Source organism: Carassius gibelio, chromosome A8, assembly GCF_023724105.1.
Source record: "Carassius gibelio isolate Cgi1373 ecotype wild population from Czech Republic chromosome A8, carGib1.2-hapl.c, whole genome shotgun sequence".
In the NCBI taxonomy this organism is placed as follows: domain Eukaryota; kingdom Metazoa; phylum Chordata; class Actinopteri; order Cypriniformes; family Cyprinidae; genus Carassius; species Carassius gibelio.
In genome coordinates, this window is record NC_068378.1 from 26,843,187 (window position 1) to 26,855,357 (window position 12,171).

The 12,171-nt window shown below is 33.2% G+C and overlaps 1 protein-coding gene across 2 annotated transcripts; it reads left to right on the forward strand.

The window, feature by feature from the left end:
- Window positions 1-7,038: 7,038 nt before the first annotated feature.
- Window positions 7,039-10,720, forward strand: LOC128018079 (sepiapterin reductase). Of its 2 annotated transcripts, XM_052603460.1 has the most exons (4): window positions 7,039-7,402; window positions 8,765-9,055; window positions 10,234-10,464; window positions 10,584-10,720. In XM_052603460.1, exons 1-3 carry the CDS (start codon window positions 7,072-7,074, stop codon window positions 10,422-10,424), a joined length of 813 nt encoding a protein of 270 aa, XP_052459420.1. In that variant the 5' UTR covers window positions 7,039-7,071; the 3' UTR covers window positions 10,425-10,464; window positions 10,584-10,720. The 2 variants fall into 2 exon arrangements, with proteins under 2 accessions (XP_052459420.1, XP_052459419.1); XM_052603459.1 differs by having other exon boundaries at window positions 10,234-10,720.
- The last annotated feature ends 1,451 nt before the right edge of the window (window positions 10,721-12,171 follow it).

Below are 12,171 nucleotides of genomic sequence, written 5' to 3' on the forward strand. Positions count from 1 at the left end.
ATAAAGGTAATTATCATATGAATTATTATGTGTTATGGCATTCTGTAATTTTAAGAAAAATAATAGCAAACTTTAAGGAAAACTATCAAGAGTTATAAACATAGCAGCAACAAACTTTAGACTAAACAAAACAACAACTCCATAAATCTTTCCTGAAGTGTACACAGATGTTAATAATGCCAGCAATGCACAGTATCAGTGAAATGGGTTTATGTTTGTAAATCAAAGATTATAGAGTCACCAGGCTAACCTGTGATATTTAACCCCCCCCCGCCCCCCATCTGGTGATACGAGCATTTGTGTTTCTCATACGACCCAACCAGGCCAATGCCCTGTTATCCGTCTCAAGTGTGAATTTGCGTCCCACCAGGTAGTATCTTAATGAGTCCAATGACCATGCAATTACCAGACACTCCTTCTCCACTGTATAACACCTGTATTCACGGGGAAGGAGCTTTCTGCAGATAAAGGCAATCGGTTGGAGCTGCCCTTGACCTTCCTGAAGCAGTACAGCCCCAAGGCCACGCTCAGAAACATCGTCTGTACAGTGAAAGGCTTTTCAAAGTCGGGAATCTGTAAAACAGGCTCTGTGCATTAGGAGTTCTTTAAGTCCTGGAAAGCCCTTTCACAGTCCTGCGTCCAGTTAACTTTATTCGGTTTGTCTTTTTTAGTTAAATCAAGTTAGGGTAAAGGCTCATTCAGAGAAGCTGGGGATGAAATGCCTGTTCCACCCCACAAGTGTAAGGAAAGAACGGACCTGTTTCTTGGTCACTGGCCGTTCAGCATTCATGATGGCCTTCACTTTTCCCACCTGGGGACGTATTACTCAATGACCCAGCACTGTGTCTCAGTTCTGGCTAGGGTGCATTTGTCTGGGCGGATGGTTAAACCAGCATTTTTAATTCTCAGTAGTACGTCCTTCAGATGACACATATGCTCCTGCCAAGTTTGACTATAGATGATTATGTCATCTAAGTATGCAGCTGCAAAACTTCTCAGTCCTCCTGAATCTGGTCCATCCTTTGGAAAGTATCTGGAGCTCCATGAAGGCCAAAGTGAAGGACACAGAACTGAAAATGTCCAAAGGGGGTTTTAAATGCAGTTATCTCCTTGCTCTCCGAACTTAGTGGAACCTGCCAATATCCCTTGCATAGGTCAATTGTGGTGAGATATTTTGCTCTTACAAGACTCTACTACCTCATCCACTCTTGGCATGGGATACGGGTTAAATTTTCTCACACTATTGAGTTTGCAGAAATCCAGACAGAATCTAAGACTGCCATCCTTCATGGGCACTAGGACAATGGGATTGCTCCATTCACTGGATGAAGGTTCAGTCACACCAAGGTTTTGCATGGTCTCCAACTCCTCCTTCATAAGTGGCAGAAGTCTTTCTGGGACCCGGTATACTGGCTGATAAATGTGTTTGGGATCCTTGAGAGTTATGTGGTGGTGGATAACACTTGTTCTGCCAGGTGTGTCCATAAAGAGTTGGGCTGGGATACATTGTAGAAGTTCCTGCCTTTTACTATCTTCCAGGTGCTCAAAATTCAGCTGACAACCAGGCAGGTATTGTTCCCCTATTTCCTCCTCTCCCTCCACGGATCTCACAAACAAAGCAGTTGAGGTTCCCGCTTCTTCCTCAGACATAGGTTCTAGTGGTGTGGAACGAGCATACCACTTCTTCAACATGTTAACATGGAAGATTTGCAAGGGCTGGGTCCTGGAGGAGATCTCAATCTCAAAGGTCACAGGACCCACTTCCCGCTTTATTTTTGTAGGGGCCCTGCCACTTCACCAGCAGTTTATGCTCACTCGTTGGTAACAACAACAAAACCTTTTCACCTGGTTCAAATGTACGTGATCTGGCTGATCAGTCGTAACATTCTTTTTTGCCTTTTTTGACACTGCAGGATATTTTCTCGTGCAAGGGTTGTTGTCTTCTGTAGATGCTCTCTCATCTTTAGCACGTAGGAGAGAATATTTTTCTCTTTTTCCCAACTTAAAATGGCGAGAACCCTGTAGATGCATGAGGCACCTCTCTAAATGCAAACAGGAGGAATGGAAGCCACTTGTCCCAGTCCTTGCACGTGTCCGAAACACAAAATTTCCTCAGCATCGTTTCCAAGGTCTGGTTGAAACGTTCAACAAGACCATCAGTTTGTGGATGGTACGGGGTGGTTCTTACTCTCTTTATGCCCAGCAAATGATATACTTTTTGTAGGGTGTGGCTTGTGAAGTTTGGGCCCTGATCTGTGAGCTCTTCCTGAGGTATGCCTACCTGCAAGAAAAAACGTAGGAGTACAGTGGCTATTTGCTTAGCTGTGACCTCTCTTAGTGGGTATGCCTGAGGGTACTGGTAGCGTAATCTCAAATAACCAAAATAATTCAGTTCCCTCTTTGACTCTTTTCTACAGGACCAACTATGTCAACTCCTATTTTCTTAAAAGGAATGTCAACAACAGGAAGTGGTATAATGGGTGCGTAGGCAGGATTATGACCAGGACAAGATTTACAGAACTCCTTAACCTCGCTGTAAATCTTTAGCTAGTAAAATCTTTTTGCAATTCGCATTAACGTCTTCATAAAAGCCAAGTGACCTGCCCAGGGAATAGAATGCCCAAGTTCTATGGTGATGACGAGGTCTGTTCTCTCATGTCTCTGTATAATCTCTCTCTGTGTTTAAAGGGTCTCTGCTCTTTATCTAGTGGACTGAATGACTGAAGGACCGCTATATTTACCAGCACTAATCTGTCCAGAGCAAAGACACACTCATATCTCTTCATTTCATTCGTGTGAGCCACAGACACGACACTAGACTGTCTACTGCGTCATCATTAGTAACCTTCACTCCGTCCCAAATCCCTTTAGAAGCGTATCTGCTTTCATAGGACTTTTATTTTGTTATTTTTATTGTCCTTAGTATTTCTGTGATGTGAATGGAATCTTATTTACACCACAAACTGAAAATATTCAAAAATGTGGCGACTTTTTGTCTTGAGTTTATATCTTAGTCACAAAAAGTTATAAATGATTCTGAGTTTACATCTTGCAAATATGTTATTTATGTTTAGATATTAGTTAGGTTTAGCTATTAATACTGGAAAACAAGACAAAAATATTTTGCAGTGTATATAATGTAATCAAAGGATTAAATATTATTATAATTAATATATACATATACATATATTATTTTTTATGATAAAAATAAATAAAAATTACATTAAAATAAATCAAGATTTTGATTTATATAAATGAAAAAAAAAGAACATCTCTTCTGAAGAAAAAAAATCTGAATCGTAAGATTTACTCAAGTTGGAATTAAAAAAAAATATATATATATTACATTGAAATATTATATAACAACTTATTTCAGGATACTTGGTGAATAGAAAGTTCAAAAGAACAGCATAGCTACATTTTAATAAATTTTGAAAGTTTGTCAACTAAATTTGTAAAATAAATTGATTGAAACCACTTACCTTAAAAAAAAGTATAATTATTTATCTTTTTTCTTTTTTGGTGTACATTACATTCTTTTTTAACATTATGTATTTTCTGTAAGTTTTGATCAATTTAATGCATCGTGGTTGTGCAAAAATATTATTTTCATTAAAAAAAAAAAACTTTTGAATACTAGTGTATCTATGATTTTAAAAAAAAATAATTATCAGAAGGCTTTCTCAGTGCTCTCATTCAGTTGCACCGATCTAACGAGAAGCTCTTTTCTGCACATCATGAGTTGAATGTGACATTTCACAAACGTGATTAGACAAAAATGCATGTACATAGCAATCTCTACTGATCTCTGAGGCACACACAGGCCACAGTATTTCGGTTAATGCACGCTTTTCATTGAAAACCCTGAATCACATGAGCTGCGGGGACTCTTTCGGTTCAGACTCTCACTTCCTCTGCCATCTTCTCTCTGATTCCTCTCCCACCCACCGTACTTTCACCTGTCTGCTCTCACGCTCCTCCAGAGGATGTGAAGACCAGGGTTTCTCCACTTACTAACGAGGAAGTTGTGTATGTTGACTTTGAAGTCCTTGAGGTCGTCCTCGTCGATGTTGTAGATGTGGTCCTCCAGTGCGGTCAGAAACAGCGGCGAGACTAACACACACAACATCAGATTTACACATCATTTGAGCGTGAATACTACGTGCAGAGGGTTAATCCTGACCGTGAAGGGAACATGAGCAATGTTCAAACATTACATAAAATGAAAGAGACTCGCTGAGCTGAAAACACCAGCATAAATGCGAATGCTCTTCCTTAGTATTTTTGTCTTGTTTTCCAAGTACAAACATCTTTAAATCATGATGTTTTTACTTGAGAAGCAAAATGAAGTGTTTATGATTAAATGGGGTCAGACGAATCTTGTTTTCACTTTGAATTAAGATTATTTTTCTTTGATTTTTCAAGTCATTTGCTTCAAGTAAATGTTTCTTCCCAGTCAAAAATGACCTCATCTTTCAAAATTGTCTGGTTGGTCTCTCATCATGTTATGTTTTTACCTAATAATGGACTGAATCTTTTAATCAACTTGTTTTCTCTTAATCAGCACTGGTTTTATGTTTCTGATTGATTGATGAGTTTTTAAGTGAAAAGGCATTATTTGTGAATAATCAGTGAGGCCTGTGATCAATCAGCTTTAATAAGAAACACAAAACCATTGATGATGGAGAGAAAACAAGTTTGAATCCAAGATTTGATCAAACTATAGTATGATGAGAGATTTTGAAGAGATTTTTTTGTAGGCCGGTAATTTTTAAACATAAACAAGGTAAGAACAAAATCCCTAAAAAGAACACAAGTTTGTTTTGTACTATTTGTAGGCAAAGCTTTTGTCAAATATGATTATTACGAGAATTTCGAGAAAGAGAAAATCCGGGTCAAAATCACCCAATCACGTGGAAACCTGTTTCTGGCACAGAATAAATAAATAAAAAGGTAGCTGCGACTATTTATCTCACAGTCCCGACTTTGTTTCTGGCCTCACTGATCTGAGCTTAATCTTTTATTAGTTCATTCTTCACGGGGAGCGATTAGGATCCTTCGCCTCTCATCCTGAGTTGCTAGAATCTAAACTTGATTTCACAGACTTTTTTTTAGACGGGTTTGAGTCAGGACCCAGCGCACAAATGATCTTAAACATTGTGATGAAAAACTGACTTTATGACCTGAGCTGAGCCTAATGTACACAACTAGTCAAACGTTTGGGCACATCTACTCAGTTTCAGAATATACTAATATTGTGATGAAAACTCGGAAAAAGCACAAATGTAAGTTTGGGAATCATGTCATGATCAAGTGACAGAGAAAAACTCTTTTTTGATAAGTGGATGAGTGTTCATTAAAACTAAACTTAAAAGTTTAGTTTAAATGTAATTGCTAAAGCTAAAATAACAATTGAGAAAAACCCAAGTATTTTTGTACTTCAAAATGGAAGAATAAAGAAAAAAGTGTGGGAGATAGAACAGAGCCCTGAGGGACCCCCAATGAAGCTCTCTTTTATTAGACGCAAATGACAAAAAATATATATTTATCAATAAAAACAAAAATCTAAATCATTTCAAAACCACTTTTTTAGAGTTTTTAAGTGTTAAATTCACTGTATTGTAACAATGCACACTGCAATGAAAATTAAAGACAGTCTAATTAAATATTAGATCGTGTGGAGTTTTTATTTATTTTTTGCCACGCTGTGTGTGTGTGTGTGTGTGTGTGTGTGCGTGTGTGTGTGTGTGCGTGCATATATATATATATATATATATATATATATATATATATATATATATATATATATATATATATATATATATATATATATATACACACATATGTATATATCAGAATTAACGGTTTATGCCTGAAACTAGCAGGCAGAAAATTACCAGTTTCTGTTTTCCTAATGATTTTTCTTTCACTGTGCATTTTTATAAACCCAGACAACCAACTAAAATTGTTTCGCTTGTGAAGTCTGTTTACTTCATCATCCAGAGCCTGATTTTTAATTCAGAGATTGATATGTGACCGTATTCTGTGTCCTCCTGACCGTTGCATGAGGACACATGAAGATCTGCTGTTCTGATGATTAGTGATGGATGCTAAATATATGACACAGGTCACCATCTTCAGTGCTTGTTGCACTAGTTTAAACACATATGCTTTATATATCATAATTAATATAGTTCTGCTTGTGCATCATATGAAAGAGAATCTCTTTTCTGTCCTGTTCCGCATTTACACTTCTGCTCTGGCTATTATTCTGCTTCACTCTTTTTGTGGGTTCCTGTATAATAAAATGCTTGTCTTTCTCGTTAGTAAGTGTTTTAGATTAAACTCCTAAACCGCTGCTGGTAAACATTTTGGAAACATTATGATTTCTTAATGTTTTTTTTTAAGTCTCTTTTGCTCACCAAGGCTGTGTTAATTTGATTTAAAAAATACAGTAAAAATTGCGAAATAGTATTATAATGTAAAACAGCTGTTTTATATGTGAATCTCTGTTAAACTGTCATTTATTTCTGCGATGCACAACATTTCTTATTATTATCTGTGAATCCTGAAAAAATTATAATATAACAGTTTCCACAAAAATACAGTTTTTTTTAACACTGATAATAATCAGAAATGTTTCTTGAGCAGTAAATCAACATATTTTCATGATTTCTGAAGATCATGTGACACTGAAGACTGGAGGAATGATGCTGAAAATACAGCGGAGCATCACAGAAATACATTACACTTTAACACAGATTCACACAGAAAACAGATGTTTTACGTTACAATAATATTTAAAAATTTTTACTGTATTTTTGATAAAATAAACGCAGCCTTGGTGAGCAGAAGAGACTTCATAAAAAATACTAACAAATTGTAAAGGTTGCATTACATCATATTTAACACTCTCATACTTTATTTAATGGCATTAACTCTCTCTTTATGAATGGGCTTTTGTGAAGCTGCGTGAAATAGATTAGTTTCTCTCGCAGTCACTTGATATAAAGCACCACTCGCTGCTGATATTCCTCATCATCTGACCCCCAGCGTCTCTGAAGGCCTGCGATGGAAGACGAGATCTCTCCAGAGTCCAGGGATCTGGGCAGAGCTCTGTGCATCATCACAGGAGCGTCGAAAGGCTTCGGCCGGACGCTTGCGTTTCAGCTCAGCTGCCTCCTGAAGCCCAGATCCGTCCTGATGCTGGTGGCTCGAACCACAGAGCAGCTCAACCAGGTGAAGGAGGACATCATAACCCTGTACGGTGGACAGAACCAACTGGAAGTCCGCTGCGTGCAGGCCGATCTGGAGAAGAAAGATGGCGTGGAAAAAATGGTTCAGGCAGCGAAAGAGACTTCAGTGTCCGACATGGACCACTTACTCCTGATCAATAACGCAGGTGCGCTTGATTTTGTCATTGCACTGCAAAAAAAAAGGTATATATCTCTGCATTTTTGTCTTGTTTTCAAGTGCAAAATCTAAATAATTATAAAAACTATTATAGGACTCTACTGTTAGATGTATTATATATTAATTGATTTAAATCTACTTTTTATTTACTCTTTGTTATTACATTTTTGAATAGTAATAGTAAATTTTGTAATAGAAAAGATAATAAGTTAGAAATAAATCCTAATGTAAAATCGAACCACAAACTTTAAAATAAAAAGAAGAAAGATAAAAAAGTAAGTGATTCAAATATTTTTTTAAATAAATAATCGAAAAATACAATTAAATAAAACATAAAAAAATCTACAAATTAAATCATTAAAATGTGCAATTAAAAATAAATAAATAATTAAAAATTATATATAATTTTTTTTTGGGGGGAGGGGTTATAGAATTTTTAGCAATTTATTTTAATCTTGTTTTATTATTGATTTAGTATTTTTGTCTTGTTTTCCAGTCCTACCTAAATATAAAATAAATAGTAACAGTAAAGATAATACACTAGAAATAAATCCTAAAGTAAAATAAAAGCACAACTTTAAAATAAAAAGAATAAAGATAAAAACTAACTAAAAAATTAAGTAATAAAAAAGATACTTTAAATAAATAATTGAAAAATAAAATTATTAAATAAAACACATTAAAAAATCTACAAATAAAAATGCTCAATGTAAAATGTAAAATAAAAAAATTATAATTGAAAAAAAAACATTTTTTTTTATTGAATTAAAAAAATACATTTTCATCTTTTTTATTATTGATTTAGTATATTCATCTTGTTTTCCAGTCTTACCTAAATATTGAAATATAGAAATTTTACTACTATACTTTTAGATGTATTATGCATTAATTTAAATCTAATTTTAAAACATTTTATTTAAATTGTATTTTTTTTTAAATAAAAATATATATATATATTGACTTACATTTATTTTTATCTTATTTTTATTATTGATTTACAAAATATGATTTTCTTATTTTTTTGTCTAGTTTTCTAGTACACATTTTTTAACTTTCTTAAATAAAGACACATTTACTTTGACTTTATCATGTTTGTTTTCTGAAAAATGCATTAAAATGATGTGAGTTATGCTTGAAACAGAAACAAATATCTACTAATGAGGTCAGAAAAATTAACGACTCAAAGAGGAGAGAAATTGGCTTAATTTTAATAAACTTCTCAGAAAACAAGACTTTATTTTAGTCTCCAGTAAATGTATGTCATACGGTCGATTCACAAGACAGAAATCCCGAGTAATGAGGTTGTTTGCAGATAAAGCTGATCTTTGATGTGAAGAACATTTGGTTTCAGCGTCTCTGGGTGACGTGTCTCGCTTCGCTCTGACGTTCACGGATCCGGCGGAAGTCAATCGGTATCTGTCTCTGAACGTCAGCGGAGCGCTGAGTCTGACGGCCGGCGTCCTGCAAGCGTTTCCTCGCCGTCTGGGTCTGCGGCGGTCGGTGGTCAACATCAGCTCTCTGTGTGCGCTGAAGCCCTTCCCGTCGTGGGTCCTGTACTGCACCGGGAAAGCCGCCCGCGACATGATGTTCCGCGTGTTAGCCGCAGAGGAGCCGGATGTAAGAGTGCTCAGTTACGCACCTGGTGAGTGACGCAGAGCGCTGCTTTATCATTAGATAGATAGATAGATAGATAGATAGATAGATAGATAGATAGATAGATAGATAGATAGATAGATAGATAGATAGATAGATAGATAGATAGATAGATAGATAGATAGATAGATAGATAGATAGATAGATAGATAGAAATCATAAAATGTAAAACAAAAATAAAGAAATTAATATATATATATATATATATATATATATATATATATATATATATATATATATATATATATATATATTAATTTCTTTATTTTTGTTTTATATATATATATATATATATATATATATATATATATATATATATATATATATATATAAACAATTGAAATAAAACACTTGCTACTAATTAAATCATTAAAATGTAAAATTACAAATATATTGATTTAACCATGAAACTAGAAAAAATAAGAAAAAGAAAAAAAGCCAATTAAATTAAATAATAAAAAATGGATAAAAACACTTAATAAAAATTCAATCATGATGTAAAAATGATGTAAACAAGAACATTATTTACAAATAAAATTCAAATAGAAAAATTAATTGAATTTAATGTCACAATAAATAAAGAAATAAATATAACACTTAAAAAATTTAAATTGAAGCGTAATAAATAATTAAAATAAAATAATAATTAAAATATAAAACGTGGTAAAAATCACACAATAAAAATGAATGAACTACGTTAAAAATAAAATAAAACAATTAAATAAAACGTATATAAATGTAACGTCACAAATAAACAAACAAAACCTATTGAAATAAAAAAGTAAAATTAAAATAAATAAACATATGAATGTACTAAAAATGGCATAAAATGTAAAACGATTAAACAATTTTAATAAAAAAAAAATCATTACATTTACAATAAATGAATAATTCTTTAAATACACACAATCAAAATAAAGTATTGAAATATTGCATTTGTTCACCTGAATGTCATGTGACTATTAATCAACATCAGAGAACCATGAACATTTAAATGTGTTGATAAATGATTGAAATATTGACTCTCAGTATAACATCTCAACTTCAAGTAAATATTTGAGCTTATACAAGGAAGAAAAGGTTTGGGGGACAACATGACCCTGTCAGAAACACACGGCTGATAGCAGACAGATGAAGTGAGTGTTTTCTGATCTGTGTGTGCCTCAGGTCCTCTGGACACAGACATGCAGCTGCAGGCGCGGCGTTCCTCCGGAGATCTGCAGCTGCGGCGCTCCTTCTGCTCCATGTTCTCCGAGGGCCAGCTGATCTCCTGCGAGGAGTCCGGGGCCAAACTCATCAAGCTCCTGCTGGACGATGACTTCCTGTCCGGTGCTCATCTGGACTTTTATGAGCTCTAGCGCTTACAGCTCTCACACTGCATGCTCACAGACGTTCCTGGTATTTTTGATAGATTTGTGTTATTTTTAGGTCTTAAAAATCTGTAATTATGTTTAGAAATACAGTGTTTTTTATTAAAGGAATAAATGAATAAATTGTCAGGCATTCTTCTGCTCCAGATGTGTGGAGTTTGATGAAGCAGCTGAGGACATCTAGTGGTGGAAGAGAAGACCTGCACAAAGAAACAGAAGAAAAAAATTAATCAAATCATATTAAGAGATGTATATATTATTAAACTCCACAGCGCTTTTATAAACATCTGCTGTTTTATTTGTACTGAGAAAGATGTGACGTAATTTTGCTTTTTTCATTTGACATGATATGGTTAGATTCAGATAATATCATTAATTTATTTGGCTGTCCACCTAATATAATATATAATATGCTTACCATATTTACAATGAAATCATTTTATTTAAAAAAAAAAAAAAATACATTCATATAATAATATTATTTAAATATGATAAATAAAAAAATTCTTAATGTAAAGCAAGAATACATTATTATTTATTTCTGTTTTTTAAGTGAAATATTAAATTATTATATATTTCTGTATTTTTGAAAATTGAAATATTAAATTATCATAAATTTCTGTATTTTTTAAAGCAAAATATTAAATTATTTTATATTTTTAAATAAAAAATATATATTATATAGTTCTGCATTTTTAAAGCAAAATATTACATTATTTTATAGTTCTGTATTTTTTTAAGTGAACAGAGTTTTATTTAAAAATATATATTTTAAGTTTTATTGCATTAAGACAATTAAATAATTATTCAATTAACTAAACAGTTTATTCAATAACTGAAAATTATATGTTAAACATATGTTCAATTATTTAGTTTTTTTCATTAACTGATGTTAGATAATCATAATTATTAAAGTTAATATTGTTTATTAATTTGGGTGTTTAATTTGAATATATAATAATAGAATACAATTTACATAAACACCATATTTATAATGAAACCATTATATTAAACAAACATAACATTAAAAATATAATTAAAATTATATATATGCCATCTAAATATCCACAGTTTTGAGTAATATGATCAATGTAATATGATTATGACACGTCTTCCTCCGAATCATCGTCACGTGACGCGCGACTCTTTGATGAAGACTGTTCCCATGGTAACAGCTATGCGTTGACGTCATCAGTGAATTTGTGAATGGAGACCAAGAGCTGAAATAACCTGTATAATAATGATTTATGTACACGGCAATACTTTAGCTCAAATACACACACATACTAGTAAGTAAGGCTTAAAACACATATTAGGCAATTAAGTCAATCAATGCCAAGAGTGAAGATGAATAGAAATGGTTAATTATATGCAAGGACGACAAGACCAATCACACATCAGTATGCAAATATCCCATCGTCACTGCTGGGTTTGAATATTGAACGTTCTATTAATTTTTGCTTATTATTATGGTTGAATTGGATCATTGAATGTCAGCAGCAAAGATACCGGTTAATAAAATGAGATTAAATGCATAAAGGATATTTGTTTTATTTATCATATTTAATTATTACAGGTTTGCTTTATATTCTGAGTTTGCATTTCACTGTTTTTCTTCATTTTTGAGGAATACTGAAGCTGTTTGTGTAGTGAGATCAGTAAATAACAGATATTTCCTTGTGAATTAAAAAGTAATGCGTTACTTTACTAGTTACTTGAAAAAGTAATCTGATTA